This window comes from Pseudorasbora parva, chromosome 9, assembly GCF_024679245.1.
Source record: "Pseudorasbora parva isolate DD20220531a chromosome 9, ASM2467924v1, whole genome shotgun sequence".
Taxonomy (NCBI): Eukaryota; Metazoa; Chordata; class Actinopteri; order Cypriniformes; family Gobionidae; genus Pseudorasbora; species Pseudorasbora parva.
In genome coordinates this window covers 6105650-6122930 of record NC_090180.1, presented here as the reverse complement: position 1 = coordinate 6122930, position 17281 = coordinate 6105650, and the positions used below count along the sequence as shown (strand labels likewise).

The window sequence follows — 17281 nt, the reverse complement described above, 5'->3', positions numbered from 1 at the left end:
TTCATCTTCGGAACACAGATGAAGATATTAGTGTTGAAATCCGATGGCTCAGAAAGGCCTTCATTGACACCAATGTCATTTCCTCTCTCAAGACCCATAAAGGCACTAAAGACGTCGTTACAAAGCCCATCTCACTACAGCGGCTCTACAATCATTTTATGAAGCCATGAGAATAGTTTCTGTGTGCAAAAAAACCTAAATAACGACTTATATAGTGAAGGGCTGATTTCAAAACAAAGCTTTGAACCGTTATAAATCAGCGTATCGATTCATGATTCGGATCGGCAATGTCACGTGATTTCAGCAGTTTGCCAAAAACTATTCTCATCGCTTCATTAAATTATTGTAGAACCACTGTAGTGAGAGGGGCTTTTTAATGACGTCTTTAGTACAACACGAGGGTGAGTAATTAATGACCGAATTTTCATTTTTGGGTGAACTAACCGTTTTAGATTTCTCTGTCTTTAATCAGGTCCGTTGTATTACCTGTCATTGACTGCTTCCCCCTGCTCTCTTGGAGTGGATTTGTACACTGTAACGTATACACTAATCCCAAGTAAGTTTATGAAAGATTTATGCTGATTATATTACATAATTGATCTAATTTATGGAACAGGCCCTGCTTAATTTAGTTGATACAGCTTAACTAACTTTGATGTGTTTTGACTTTGCCCTGTTTTGTTTCAGTGTTCACAATCAGTCGTGTTGGTTATAGTAGTAGTGTTCATTACAAAGGTCAGCTGTGGTTGGAGCACACACAGCCAGATATTCCTTGTGAGGATTTTAAAATATGTTACATCATCAAAGGAGGTACATGTTACAATATGTTTACTGCATTATCTTGTACTGTAGCTGGGATAGTTAATGAGATTGCTTCCTTGTTTCAGAAACACTTCATGCAACCTTTCCAGTATACATGAGAAGGTTTACTGGCCCTGAGGTGAGCAACCAAATGCTTGTGCAAATATGATCATTCAGAAATTAAATGTATTAAAATATATAATTAATAAATAAATAATAATACAAAATAGAAATAAGATTAAAAGCTATAATCCTATAGTTAAACTGATTTCCCAATTTTACTTTCCAGGGAGAGTATGAGATTTATCTGACTGTAAGAATTGTTGATGAGCGAGGAAACAAAGAGACATTACGATTCAATGTCACTGTAGAAGCAAAAAATGATGGCAATAAGAACAATTTTTTTGTGCCACAGCTGGGAGGACTATAGGGCAAACTATGGAGTATACAGCTTCTTCTTTTTTGAGGCAGATATGATTATTTATTCTGTATTTTTGGTTTTGTTTTCTGGGCAAGTGATTGTCAGTGGTTAATACATTTGATATGAGTGTCACTGTAATGATTGCTCTGGAGTTCTTATCGTGTCAGTCTAGCAAATTCATTTTAAATTCTTGACTTGCATACTGTCTGTTTTTTGAATTATCAATAATATTTACGTTTCACAAAATAAATGGACTGCATTTATAAAGCGCTTTTAACAGACCCTATGGCCATCCAAAATGCTTAACATTTTGCCTCACATTCACCCATTCGTACACCGACACAGATGTTAACCATGTAAGGCGCCATCCAGCTCGTCGGGAGCAGTTGGGGTTAGGTGTCTTGCTCATGGACACTTCGACACTTGGTCAGGTGGAACCGGGGATCGAACCAGGTTTGTAGACAACCTACATGAACCACTGAGCCACTGCCGCCCCGAAAATAGGAAATATCACCCCTTCAGCCCAGTCTGTCAATTAGGAACTTGATTCTCCTTCAGGATGGTGCATTATCAGCTGCTGAGTATTGTCATTCATTCAGAACGGCCCTCCTGTTTGAAGTTTGGACAGACTGAAATAAAGGAGGTTAAAATAAGAGCCTTGAGCAGCCTTCAGCCAAGAGTAACTCATACATAACCATAACTTTTAACTTAATATATTATGTGGTGACTTGTGTTTCTGTGATCAAGTGTCATATGTCTCATACATATATAAAAAAATGAATGCAAATAATTTGTTAGTATATATTTTTGAAAGAGTTTCTGTAGATATGCATTGACTGCCCAATATAATAAAACAAACAAAACAATACTTTAATAATTATAGAAGCATATATAAGTAGCGTCTATGTGCGTGCTACATGTGTGCGTGTTTGTGTACATGTTTTTCTATTCCAGTGGGGACTCGTGTCACTTTGGGGACCTAAATGGAGGTATGCACAAAGAAACAAGTTTAAAAATCACACAGAAGGAGTTTTTTTGTTGTTGTTTGTGTGTGGAAAATATAAAAAATGCAGAAAGTTGTGTAATACGGTATACGTTTAAGGGTAGGGTTAGTGTAAGGGGGAGAATATACAGTTTGTACAGTAAAAGCATTACATAGAGAGTCCCCACAAAGATAGTAAACCTGTGTGTCCTGGTAAACACAACATTATGGGGACAAAATGTCCCCATAAGGATGGCAATATCCAAAAATCCTTGTGGGGACATTTTTTTTTTTTTTTTTTTGATTAAGGAAAACAGTTTATAAGTTTTATAAATCACACAATCATAATGTTTTTTTTTTTTTAATCCTACTTTTTTGAAAATGTAAAAATGCAAAAGTTTTCTATGATGGGTGGGGATAGCATATTCAGTTTTTACAGTATAAAATCATTGTGTATGGAATGTCCCCATAAAACATGAAAATGCGTTATTATATTGAGAAATATATAATTATAAATTTTAAAAAATGTTTTTGGGACAGTAGTATAGACAGACAATTGCAGCCCTATATTCCTCATATGACAGAAGACAAGTGAAACCTCTGGAGAGTACCACATAGCAGACACATGCTGTATTTGTCAGTGTAATTTATACAGTATGTGTGGTGGAAAGTCAGAGCTTGGTACAACTCTTGTCAAGAGGGTTGGGTGTGAGTTGCATATTCGCAGTGGGAGTGTGGGTGTTGCAGGCCTGACAAGCGAGAGCAGGTGTCTCAGGACGGGCTGACCTCGCAGCTTTGACCCTTGGGGCCTATCAATCTAGATCTAATGGCAAGGCGGGTTAAGAGTACAGGCTTAATTAGGGAGCCTCCATACCCCCCCCCCCCCCCCAACTCCACATTGCCTACTGTAGGCTATGTTTCAAAAGGGAAGCTGAGGCGCAAAAATGTTTTCATTTGTCATACATTTACAACTTTTTTTTTATATAAGGAATGATCATCATCTGTGTCCTCAAGCAGCAATTCCATAGTACTTTAAGTTAATCACTTTAATAATTAAGCAGGGTCATGTTGGGGCATTTATATATAAAAAAAAAAACTAGCTTCTTGTTTAAAAAGACCATTGTACTTGATAGTTAATAGTTCTTAAAAAATGGAAAAAAAAGGCCCTCGCCATTCATAAAGGCTCTTTACCACAAGCCTTTTTGTGATGACCTGTGAAATATGAGCTGGTGTATGTAGCTTGAGATGGTTGAGGTTTTTCACTGTCTCCCATTCACATGCCACAAATGATTGACCTTGGCAATTCCCACCGAAATATTTCTCAAACTACACAGGTTCTAAATTTGTCTCAACCATTTGTGCTTTTTCGAAAATGATGCAAACAATGACACGACGTCCTGAAGGTGGAGGAAATACCAACAGGGCCATGTGACAACGGGATATGCAGTACCTTTGTGCGGTCCTCTTCCTGTTTGTGCGTCAGCAGGAGGATCTTGAGGTAAAATGTCACGTGAGACTACATGCTAATGGCTGTGGCCGATGAGAAACAGAGCTATGTGTGTTATGTCTGTTGGTCGAGCCTCTATTCAGGCTCTTTCTATATTAACTGTAGTCCACTATATGGGGTCCGTGTTCATACTAAAAGAGAACAACAAAGCAGCTGGTGTGTGACCTTCCACTCGCGCCAGTGATCTCAGAGGAGGAGAGAGACGACATAGGCTGGCGCAACTCTCATGGTGCTCAAATACGACCCTCTCCCAGCCAACAGCAGCTGCTTCGCACTATTTTGGTCTTAGTATCACCACAGCAATCCTCTAGACAAGGAACAATTTTCACACTCAAGGGGGAAGGACTGCTCTAAAATAAAGTATACCTGTAAGCCTTGAGAGAGGAAATTTGAGCCCCCTGTCTGAGTTTTCTGTCTAATAATTTTCTGCATTCATTTGCGTAATCATTTAAAAGTCTTCTTTGACTAATAGTAGGTTATTAGACATAATTTGGACTAGGTGCTGGTCAATGAAATGGAATAAAATAATGTCAGGACATGCGTCAAGACTTTGCAATGTCGCCTTTTTAATTATAATTTATATCAATAATTTCCTAAAAAAAATTATATATATCTTTGTGTGTGTGTGTGTGTGTGTGTGTGTTTTAATGTCAGTAGGTGTGTGGGATAGTTCATATCAAAACTTTCATCACCCTTTAAAATGAAAACAATACATTCAAATGATTTTGAAAATGTAAAGATATAACATTGACAGATTAAAGCCATTTCAAATGCCATATGCAAACCTTTTGTGCTATTGGAGGCCTTTTCTTTTCTTTTCTTACCCCTTTTATGCTTTAACAACTTCATGAAGGCCTTGGGAAATTCTCAATTTGTGATTCTTCTGCTGTGAAGTTTTGGACGGTCAATTTGACCCAGTAAGAGCTACGCTGGATCTTAAATCTTAGAAGCACGAAAGAGTCAAATGCTGTTTTACAATAAAACATCTTAAATACTTGTTTGTTTGTTTTTGTGTGTGTGTGTGCGTGTGTGTGTGTGTGTGTTTTATAATACAGAAATTGTAACTTTGCTTGGTAAAGAGATGCATAGAAACAAAATGACAAAAATCTTTATTGGTTTAACAAATGCCAAATTTCATGGGGAACTTTTAATAACATCTAATATGTGTCAGGTCAGGATGGAATATAAACAGAAATAGAAAACAAAACAAATTAAAAATTGCCATGTACATAGCCAATGAGTGTAAATCAAAGGTGTTTCCCCTGCCACAAAAAAAAAAACGGAAAAAAAACGAAAAACAAAAACAAAAAAACGATTCCTTTAAAAATAAGCATACGTTTGAAGATTATTCTCTCTTGTCAAATGACAAGCCATCATCCATTCTGATGCTCTTCTCTTCCCTCCTCCTTCCCTCTCACATACTCTCGCAGTCTGACAAAACCTCTGTAAAAACAGTCAGCCTGTTACTGCTGAAATTCATGCTTCACACGACACATACAGCCCCACATCCGTGGCCACCAAATACGCCATGCACGCAGCAAAAGATGCTGTGCTGTAATTTTAGTCAAGGCCATTAAGTGTCCAACTGTTGACTAAATATATTCTGACTTTGTATATAAAATAGATCTATTTATATGTATACATTTGTCGTTTAAATGCTGGTGCGAACGCACCATGTGCACATTCATTGCAACCACATCCTCATGCACCACCAGACTAAAATAATGGAGAATAACAGCAGATTTCCACAAAATTCCTAATTAAGACAGCATTTCATAAATCACATATTGTCTGAGGTAAACTATAACACTGTTACAAATTCTTTAAAGGCAACCATCTCTACATTCGCATTTATAACCAGTGGGTCGACCTGAATGTATTCAACACAATTTTGCAGGCATAACATCGAGGCAGGTACCGCTCTGCACATGTCAATTTATGGGCTAGTGCGAGGGGTTTCTGGGTGGGTTGGTGGGGTTAGAGGGCACAGTATCAGGCCATGAAGATTAAAGGTGCAAAGGTTTCTCAAAATAATAATAAAAGCCATGCATTATACCCTACAGTCAGTACAATGTCAAACATACTCTCTATTTTTTTTTAAAGAAAAATGCACACACAATTTTACAACAATACTTCAAATAAATATATATTTTAAATCAAACCACGCACTTGTATTTTCCAAGAGCCAATATTTAAATAAATAATATTTGACTTTGTTTTCTCCATAGGACAGGTACAACTGTAACATGCTGTTATTTTCAAGTTTGATTTTTGAGAACGAGAATACAACGGACCTCTTTAGCTACAGGTGCAGTAACACAACAGAAAGAAAAACAAAGTTGTTAAACCAGTACCATGCACGGGCATGTCATGGAGGAATCTCCTAAAACAGGAGTGGATGTTAGACAAGGCTGTAGAGATGGGTAATGGAATAAGACTGGCAAGTGACCCTTTCAAAATGTGCATGGTGTTTTGAACCAAGTGGAAAGCGGACACTGGCACACACACTCCTGCTGCCCAAACACACTGGCAACCCACTGCACATCTCCCCTTTAAAACGTCAGTTGGTAAAATAGTAAGGCAGCTGTTTGCTTCCGTCAACTAAAAGTGCATCTCCGAACATATCCAGTTAAGTCCCCCCATTCCACCCCTCCCCATAGCAGCGGGGTGGACATGCACTTGACTGGGTACGGCTTGGATCAGCAGATTCTTTTTCTTTCCCAACGACTGCTTGCTTCAGCTTTCAGAGCCCAAGCGAATCACAAATCATCGCCAGAGGAACTGGGTTGGCTCAGGCCGAATGGTCCGGGTTTCGTCTTTCTCCCGTGATTTGCTCTAATTCCAGTCGTCCAGTCCTTTGCCTTTGCCTGTGTCTGAGTCTGACTGGCGCCATTTTGTTTTAAAGGCCATTGACGCAACTGCGGAGAATTAGGGGCCTATGCCGCTAGTTTTCATGAGCTCACTGAAGGGTCGAAACAGTTAGAGGGTAAGTAATTATGTTGAATAACATTCAGGCACAGCTGCAATTACATGGCAAGAGTAAGGTAGACTACATTAGTTGGTGACTGACATGGGGCAAAGATCAGGTTCAATGGCAACCTGCAATCCTCCATTTGAGTGCGAGAGTCTTACCTGAGTTTAATGTTCCGTCAAGTGAGAAAATGGACAAAAATAATTGCCAGTCCAATATTTATCAGCATCACTAGAATGACCAATATTGAGTTGGGACCCTGAAGAACCAACAAGAGACAAAAAGATGATTGTAGAGAAACTCAAAGCACCACCTGCTCTCAAATAGCAACTGAAAATATTCTGGCCAATACCCCAAAAATGTAATTCTTTAATATTGTTTATAAATAAATGTAAAATAAATACAGAAAACTAAAATCATTTTAATTACAATCTCAGAAAAAAAAGTGACAAAAGATGTCGCTGGGGAGTTACCCTTTCAAAAGATACACCTTTCTACTTTATTTACCCCTAAAGGGTGCATATTAGTTGTGTAGGGATGAATATCTAAGTGCCATATTGATTTAGTGGCCAATATTAGAGATTTTTAAATGTATTGGTATAAGCAAATATTGTATATTTTATTCTGCATGCTCATTTCACCTATTTTACATCTTTAAAGGACAACTCCGGTGAGAAATGAACCTAGGGGTAGTTAACAGATGGTTACCGAGTACATCGTTCTCTGGGATGTGTTTTCATGAAAATCGAATGTAAAGAGTTTTATCTCTAAGAACAGATTACATGATAATGCTTGTATATGGGGCACAGAGTAAGTAAAATTAAATCGCTAGTTGATACCACTATAGCCCCTTTCACACTGCACATCGGACCCGCAATATTCCCGGAACATTGCCGGGCCACCTTCTGTGTGAAAGCAACCACGTCCCGGGATTGATTACCGAATTCGACCCGGGTCGGGTACCTAGTAATATTGCGGTATTCGACCCGGGACGAGCGCTGTGTGAACAAAAGCCGTAACATATGCCGCAACGTGTACGTAGTTATCGTGCGACTCCTAGAGCTTGTTTTTTCAATAATACAACCCTGCAGTGCCAGAAGAGCTAGTCGGTGTTTTAAACGCAGAGAGTGTTCGTATACAAAAGAAACTAAAATTAAACAAGCAGAAATGTGTACAAACTGGACACAAGTCGAGACCACGGAGCTCCTTACTATCCGCGCTGAAGCTGAGATCGCTCGCCATTATACGTCACATCAGGATGTCACGTGTCAACTCGACCCGGGACCGTTAAGCGTTGTGTGTGAAAGCGCACATATTACGGCATTTCGCTGGCTGTGTGAATGGACCAAATCTAGCGGCCCGGGAACAAATGCCGGGTCACATTATCCGTGTATTTGCCGGAATCGCAGTGTGAAAGGGGCTTAACAAAGCTCAAAATAGCATCACACGAACACGGTAGCAAGAGCGCTGTGCTAAGTGAGCTGGTCGATAGAAATTAAGTTTGTGAAATCTAATTACATGGACATTTTTATCTTTATTTATTTTCTCTGTTGCGTTCAGTGCTTTCTTTCAGAAAAAAACGGACTGGTTCATATGAACTGTTAGGTTCATACGAGATTCCAAGTCACAGTTCATCACTTAGCACAGCGTTCGTGGCTCGACTCGTCGAGACTGTTTTCCAAGATGACAGCTGTTGTGTGCATACACGTAATGTACTGCAGAGTCCTGCAACCTGCATAAAAGTGGCTAAAACGGGTGGATTGTGACATTTATAAAATTCACGGGCGGGGATGCGGGCGGATAATTAACTCGGGTAGTAGCGCAGATGAAAAATATGAGCAATATTTCTGTGGCGAGGTGACCGAGAGAGAGAGAGAGAGAGAGAGAGAGAGAGAGAGAGAGTGAGCGAGACCGGGGCGTGATTGGGAATGAGCGTCACCTGCGAGCCACACCGGTCTCGAGTCCTCTGAAGGAGCTCGGAGGCATATAAGGACCAGAGATCACCAGACCTGGACTTGTTGTTGAGTTGTGTTTACGTTTTATTATGTGTGTGTGCATGGCAGATGTCCATGAGGGGCTGCCCACGTTACTTTTGTTTTGTTTGGTTAAAGTCTTTTAAATGTTCGCCGGTTCCCGCCTCCTTCTTCCCCCCTCGTACAAATTGTTGGCTATTACCATTACACATACACGCAACAACGATATGCCATTTGACCCATCACGTCACCACCACTGCGACATTGAAACTTTTGTTGATGCCTCTCGTAACCCAGAAGGAGCGAGCAGGAGTAGCAATGAATGAAGTAAAAGTAAAGTTGGAGTAAAGTGGAGTCTTTAAAGGCACATGCCTGTTTCATTAGCCCATTCATTACGCTGTTGTGATGTTGAGAGAGGTGCAGGATAAAAAATAAAGCATTTTAATTTGAATGATTTTAGCGTGTGTGATTTATCGCGGGCACGCGATATTAACGGGTCTGGGTGGGTGCGGATTTAATTTTGATATTTTCACGGGTCACGGGTCGGATCTGGTGCTAAACTTTGCGGGTACGGGTCTCCAAAAATGGACCCGTGCAGGACTCTGATGTACTGTCGTTATAAAGTGTCTTATTAAACAGTTTTTATGCTTAGAAAGTGTAATGTATGTAGGGACCCTCACTATGCTACTGTGTTAGTGTGAGGCTATTTTGAGACTTGTTAGTGGTAATAACCAGCGATTTAATTTTACTTACTCTGTGACCCATATACAAACATTATAAGCTAATCTGTTTTTAGAGATACAACTTTTTACATTTGATTTCCATGAAAACGCATCCCAGAGAACGATCTACTCTGTAACCATGTGTTAATTACTCCTAGGTTCATTTTTCACCGGAGTTGTCCTTTAATTGCCTTTGCCGTCAAGTAACGCTCACATAAAAAGTTAATCTTTAAAACACTAATAAATTAATAACACTGCTAAATGTAATCTCAAAATAAATATCCATTTTGTTACTGTACATTATAATGTTGTGATGCTTAAAAGGATAGATTAAAAAAAAAAAAAATCTAGAATTGTAATATTGAAAGAATATGATAATATATAGCATGTATATGTGAAAAATAACATTACCATATTGTGCAAAAGAGCACAGTTAAGTTATACAGTATACAGACAAGAATAGTCATTTTTGTAATGAATGTCATGTATGTTGCAGCTACTTACTGATTCCTCCTCAACAATGTCAGTAGTAATTTCCATGCTGGCTTTCTTAGTTTCTGCTAGGCTCTTTGGCTTTAATGATTCTTGTTTCTTCAGTTTGGGCTCGGGTTTGCTCTCTTTGGCCATGACTGGTTTGGGTGTTGGTGCACGGTACTGCTTTGCAGGCGGGGGCATCCTGGGAAGAGCAGTCGACGTTACCTGGTGTTCTTCCTCCGCCAGATCATCGGGTGGTATCATCACCTCAGCCTTCACAAAGTATCCGTGATACTGGGAGTGCAGCTCACCATTCCCAGGGCTGGAGGCATTGGCGACCTGCGCCGGAGGCTTGGAGGGTTTGGCTACGGGTACTACTTCCTGTTTTACTTCCTGTTTGTCTGATATCCTGGAAGTAGCCTTGGGGACACCCGCTGCCAGGTTTTCGACAACAGGGGGCTTGTTTTCTTTGATGGCTTTTGGGGCACTTCTGTTAAAGAAGGGCTTTTTCTTGCTGACTGGGGGTGAGGGAGGTGGCGTAGGACCGGGGCTTTGGGAAGGGGACTGGTTTGGGGTTGTGCCTTTGCGATAAAAGTGCGGACTTCCTGAAGGTGATTTCTCTTTCTTTTCTTCTGGTACTTCTTTAATCTCAATAGGCTCACTGGAGAACCTCTGCTTGATATAGTCGGGGCCTTAAAGAGGTATAAAAAAGTCAGAATTAGTTTTGTTTTATTATATTTTATATCAATATTCATTTTTGTTGTGATATTTTTGTTACTTAATACAGACTTAACATCTGATTCTTAAAAAAACCTAAATGTAATAAGATCAAATTGTTACTGTCTGACAAAAAGTCCTTAATAGATCTAAATGCGGCTCAAACTCTCAATACTCAGAAACAAAACATCTCAAGAGTGCTGCTTGTGAATATCAAGCTCAGAATAAACTGCCGACACAGATGCAATTTCACATTTTCAAAGACTCAGTCTGTTAGTGTTTATGCAGGGATGGACATTAAGAACTTTGCCACTTGCTTTATGATTCAAGTCAGAGCTTCCAGTCATTCTCCAGATTCTGTAGACCACGGATATGGCCAGAGTGGCCTCACAGCTGACACAGATGGGCTTTCTAGAACTTGCACTGGATCTTGTCCAAGCCCAGGCTAAGACTGCAAATAAATCACACTGTTTATCAACCTTTTTACAAAGCTGAAACGTGGAACAGCTCATCTGCGGAGGGCCTCTCTCTCTCTCTCTCTCTCTCTCTCTCTCTCTCTCTCTCTCTCTCTCTCTCTCTCTCTCTCTCTCTCTCTCTCTCTCTCTCTCTCTCTCTCTCTCTCTCTCTCTCTCTCTCTCTCTCTCTCTCTCTCTCTCTCTCTCTCTCTCTCTCTCTCTCTCTCTCTCTCAGAGATGAGGCAAAAAAAAAAAGTTTTTGAATTTTTCTGGAAGAGCCTGGAGGCTCATGAGAATTTAAGAACATTACTGCAACAAATGATGGTGATTGTTAAGACTCTAAGACTTTGACCTTGTATCATACTTTGATTTATACCATAAAGTGACAACAGCCTAATTATTGTGAAATAAAACATGAACTATACTATTTTTTTATCCCATTTTTATTTTATAAGGGGTTAATCAACATTAACTCTTTCCCTGCCAGCATTTAAAAAAAAAAGTTGCCAGCCACTGCCAGGGTTTTTGACAATTTTCACAAAAATGTAATAGCCCATAGAATATTTTTTTTAAATGAATATCTGAGCATGCCATATATCAAAATTAAGAGTTGACCATCTTTTACAAAAAAAAAAAAAATCGTTTTATTCTAACTTCATGCATTCCTTTTTTTATCAACACTTGAATATGGGTAGGTTTCATAAAAAAAAAGCAAAATTTTGAAACAAACGCTGAGAAAATCCTGTATTTGTGAAAGACTGATTCCAGATCAGATCCAAAGCGATGATCAAACACAGATGGAGTAGATCGAGTCCATCAACACTCCTAATGCTTGCACAGTCCTATAGCTCGTCCTGGGTCCACATTTCATTCAGAAACATTAGGCAGCTTTGATTCATATGCTGTTTATTGACGATGATCACGTTATTTTTCATATGCATATGATTACATGCGATTGCTTGTTTCACTGCGTCTTACTTGTGTGTGTTTTGTTTAGGAGATTCAGTACTCTCATTCAGAAGATGCGCAATAGCGCCCTCTACCGTCCGACCGTGAAAACACGGAAACACGGAAAATTCTGTTTTTGGCCTGGAAGCGTTTTCTCACAAATAATGGAAATTTCCGTGGTTGGCGGGGAACAATTTAATATGAGTTCCCCTAGCCTGAATATTCTCCCCAAGTGGTTCTGGCTCTTTTTCTGCCTTTGAGAAAATGAGAGGCCAGATGAGCTGATCTTGAATTCTCCTGTTATGATGTCATACCAGGAAAGGTTTCCTCCCCTTTCTCTGCTTTGCCCACAATGGATTCATTTTATCGGTCACAATGTCAGCACAGGCTTTACCATACGGATTCAACAGCACCGCCACAAACAGTGAGTAACAGTGTTCATTAATGCCTGATCTGGGATCAGTGATTTCTGATGTGTAGCTAATCATTCAAGTTCACACAGACATTCTTTCTAAATTGTTTAATACTGTCAGTCCTGCAGCTGGCCGTCTTGATGCATCAGTGAATCAAGCCAGTGACTAAAATTATCAACTTCATGTCATTTCTGTTAGTATCATGAAACAAATCTGTTATTTAAATTATTAAACTACAGAGAGCGACCAAAGTACACTCTTTATAATGTTCGGATCAGTCAATCACACGTTTATCTGCAGTGCACTCTTGCCCAAACTGCCATTTGAATGACGCTGCTCATTATGCTCAACCGAAGCTCTTACTGTATTCATGTCGATGCCATGTTTGTTGTTAGTTGTGGGGAAAGCATCTTGTGAGAGAAATAGCATTGCAAAATTCACTCGTGTTTATTCAGAGCTCTCAGATACAAACAAAATAAACTTGCGCTCTCAACAACTCGGTACAATAACACTTCATCTACAATCTTTCCCCAGCTCTTCGTCTCCTTCGACTGGTGACAATGAGTGCTGCTGTTGCTGCTTGCCTGACTAAACCACGCCCCCTCCATAAGTAATCTCATTTCAAATGCAAAGATGTCAGCCAATCACAACAGTGGATGTTTTCACTGAAGACTCACAGCAGACACGCCTCTTGAAACAGAGCATTCCAGCCAGAGGGCTAATATCAGTATAGAAAAAATGCCTTTTATTTCTAAATTTTGACATTTTTTGATGTAAAAACCATACAAACAATGAGTTGGAATTTAGACTGAAAAGTACGGAGCCTCTATATATAGGGACATGGTGATGGGGAAAAAGAGATTTTTGAACTGTCGTGATGTAAATAATATGAGCTGGGAGGAAAACCAACCCTCCATAGTGGATTTTTTTTAGCCTGGATGCCAGCCGAACTTAACCCCGGCCACAAACGTTTTAGGTCGGGCAGTTCGGTCTGGTCTGGTCTTGCTCCATAGGGGAGTAATTATCCCCGAACAGAAACTGTTCGGACCAATGAAATCATCAGGGAATTCCTAAACGGAGAGCTTGTTTTTATATGCATTCACCATCACAATTTCTCTCAGAAATTATGATCATGTTGGGTAAGTACTTTGTGTATCATTATATTATTTATTTATTTTTACAACACCGGCAAAGATCGTGTATTTCAGCCTGATTTCAGCGTGCGTGCAGACAGGGTTGCTAAGTTTTTACAACAAAACCCACCAACTACTAGCCCTAAACAATAGCTTCTCGGGGGGTTCTCCGGGGGACAAATTGCGTTTGGGGGGTAAAATGTGTGTTATTTTGGCAAGGTTGCCTGCTAAATGGGTCTATATAGCACATAATAGTCGCTTCAACCCGCGGGGAATAAAAACGCGGACTTGGCAACACGGTGCAGTTGAGCTCTGTTGACATTTGACAATGCGTCGCTTCGTTGCTCTGATTGGTTGTTGGTCTATCCAATTGATGTCTTTCCTGGTTCGGTTGAAACACGCCCCATAATCACAGCCCAATGGAGCAGTTTCAGACTCATATTCTGACTAGAATTGAGTATGACCACGTCAGGCTAGGATTTTTTACACCCCTAAAATCAGATTTGATCCCAGTGAGATCATGCTGTCAAAACGTAACTATACATTTAAGTTTGACTGCAATGGATGGATAATTTTTCTAACTCATTTTTTGCATAACATTCCAAGTTTGACAGCCGCTATTTAGAATCCTGGAAGTAGAGCTATTTCAGGAAGCAAGATTGGTTTTGAACAAGCTATAGTGATCCACAATGTGTAACATACATTTAACCTCATAAAGAAGATGTCACTGGCCAGCCATGCAGACCTGCAGTTGAGTTGGGGGTGAGGATTTAAGGTGTCCACTTGGAGTGTTTGGGAATTATCCCGAAACTGTTGGGTAATGTATGGACAAATGCCAAAGGCTTTTTGGCTTTACCAAGGCTTTATATGAGCAGAACTGGTTGAAGAAACTGGCCTCATTGAACTGAGGTTAATGTGATATTATTGAATCATACGAATCATACATATCTATGGGCAATGTTACGTTCGTCAATGTGTAGGACACTGGACAGTAACACTCATTTTCACTTTGTTAATGTACTTAAATATGTTTTTCTAGTATCTCTACTTTATCAGACTATTTGTATTTTGGGAAACTTTTACTTCACAACATACCAAATTTCAAACTTAAGAAATCGCCACCCCCTCTGAAACATAATATCGATGTCCAATTCATAACCAAGCCATTTCTTTCTGATGAACCTGATGAACTGATGAAGCAGACTGATCTGATTACAGATGTTCTTGAATCAGCTACTCGAGGAATAAAGGGGTCATGAACTGAGAAATTGTATTTCCTTTGAGAGGTCATCATACTATAAGAATATACTGCAAGTTTCCGAACTGAAAACTAGTTAGTTAGCTTTTATTGTTACAATTATTTTATTGAACTTCATTTTTTAATTTTATTATAGTTTATTGAACGATGTATTGTGGAATGTGCCTATAATAGGTTGGTGAAAGTCGCCTCTGCAGAAGAAAAGCAACGCCTACTTCATTATTGCAACTTTGGCCCCACTCACTGGCGTGTTAGTGAGATGATGAGGAGAGAAACGCAATACAGTTAATAACATTGCAACGTTTTGACTGTCAGGTTTTTGTCTAGGACAAACTTAGTGAACTAAGGTACAATAAATTGGAGCAGTTGTATCAGTGTGCGGACATCACATTCGTTTTTTGCTTCAGTTGTCTCCTTTGTCCTGCACCTGAGCCCTGTTTAGGTTTGAGGATTATGCACACCATAATGACTTATAACTACAACTAAAGTGAAGGCAGAAGTGTGGTCATGCTTTATTTGAAAATTTGAGGCTGTTATGTCCAAAACTAGGAGTTTTATTAAACATTTTCTAAGACCATGTCTGGATTTTTTTTAAAGATATTTTTATCAAATAAGTTTGTTGGCCTGAAGACACGTTTGGAGTCTTTTGTCTAATGTCTGGCGAGGAGAACAGCTCAATAAATTCTACAATGTGCTCACTTGACGATCGCTTTACACGTTTGAATGTATGAGACGCAATCCTCATTAACGTTATTCTTTTGTTATGAATATTTTGCTTTTTAACAGCCATTATTCAAACCATTATAACATGTATGCCTGCTAAATGGCCTCTTAACAGCAAAGTATTTAATTTAGTAAGCTACAATTATCTAGTCTTTCTAAAAGAAAAAAAAACTAAACTAAACTAATAGCACATTATGTGAATTATTGTAATATAAATAGACAAAGCTCTTGGTCCAACAGGTGTAACGCTATCAGAGCTTCAGTTAGCATCAAGCTACATAACACAATTTAAAACATTAAAATTACACCTTCATTCTTTATCTCACTTTATACCACCATCGAGTGTTTTTATTTGTTTCCTGTTGCGATATAATGGGGGTTTTATTCAAATGGTGATGGTAAAACATGTTATATTTACCATGTTATATGGAGCTAATTGCTACACCTGTTAGCAGTCATAATGTAAACATTCATTATTGATATAAAATAGTCGAAATCACATAACAATCACACAAAAACCTTATTCCATAGTTATCGTGTGTTTATTAGCTTCTTAGTTCACGCGTAGAAATGAAGAATAGACTCGTTCTTCACAGAGCCGGAATGAGGAAGTGTCCACACAGGAGGAATGCGTCGTGCGGAGGGCAGTGGTGAGCAGTACGATTATTGGCAGCTCAGTGAGCAAATAAACGCCTGATGACTGATATCTGATGCATATCATTAAGACGAGACCTAGAGAGAGCTCCGTGCATGCTTTAGCTCTTTTATATCGAATAATTCAGTGAGAAATTAATAGAAATGGCATTCTGTATGACGAAATATTTTGCAAACATGTGATATGTCAATATTTCTCCATATATGAGCACTTTTGAACTAAGAGCTAGACTGAAAGCTGTTCTTTGCGATCTGTGTGAACACAAATGAGCCAGTGCAGACGAGAGAGAATGAACGTGCGTGTGATAATCTATTCAAAATATCGTTCATAACGGATCGATTATAATGCACTCCTGACACAAATTAAGAAATTAATGTCACTGCAACCCAGTTTTATCATAAACAGTGTTCAAATATCAAAGCTGGAGTCTTTAATCTGTCTAATGATACTGAGTTTGTTGAGATGAAGTTAGAATGTTATGTTTTTACCATGCAATGAATGTTGACATCAGTAATCTGATGCCTTATACGATCTTTGACTGGTAAGGAGTTAAATTATATACAGAAAGCAATCAACAAACGCTCCCTTTAAAAATCGCTGGGGCTGTCAATCAAACAGCCTGAGTTTATCAGTTCCTGAGTTCTAGACTCCCATAATAATCAATGGATCTCTTATTTACATTGTGTTTGCACTGTTAGTTATGATGAAAGCATTCGTTATTGTGCAGGAATCGAGCTGCAATGATGATATCAGAGCACTCAACACGCCTGTGATTGGCTCATAACTGCAACCTCTTATTGCCATGATCTAAATATAATGCTATAATCAACCTTGAGAGCTGTAATAGTAAAAATGTGCTGATTACAATAATAAAATCACATTTAGGTTATGACTGTCAGTTATTTGTGAACTAAATCTACTAAAAAATACCAAGCTTTTGAAGCCCATTAAAATGCTTAAATGTTGACATGTCCACATGTGTGTCACCATCAGTACGCCGATTTTAGTTTGTAATGTTGCAGCTTGAGCATAAACAGTATCTGCAAAGTTACAGCCCTGAAAGTTCAATGCAAACGGAGATATTGTCTTTTAAAATTATGGCAGTTTATTGCCTACTAAAACGTCCGG

At 39.0% G+C, this 17281-nt stretch overlaps 1 protein-coding gene across 4 annotated transcripts in view; it reads right to left on the bottom strand.

Moving 5' to 3' along the window:
- Positions 1 to 4803: 4803 nt before the first annotated feature.
- jph1b (junctophilin 1b) overlaps positions 4804 to 17281 on the bottom strand; it is a 28664-nt gene continuing 16186 nt past the window's right edge. For 2 of the 4 annotated variants that reach the window (XM_067453643.1, XM_067453640.1), the window contains exons 4-5: positions 9882 to 10543; positions 4804 to 6941 (exon numbers count right to left, since the gene is read on the bottom strand). In XM_067453643.1, coding sequence (XP_067309744.1) covers positions 6861 to 6941; positions 9882 to 10543 — 743 coding nt within the window. In that variant the 3' untranslated portion in view covers positions 4804 to 6860. The remainder of the gene's footprint in view (positions 6942 to 9881; positions 10544 to 17281) is intronic. The other 2 variants (XM_067453641.1, XM_067453642.1) reach the window with 2 other exon arrangements.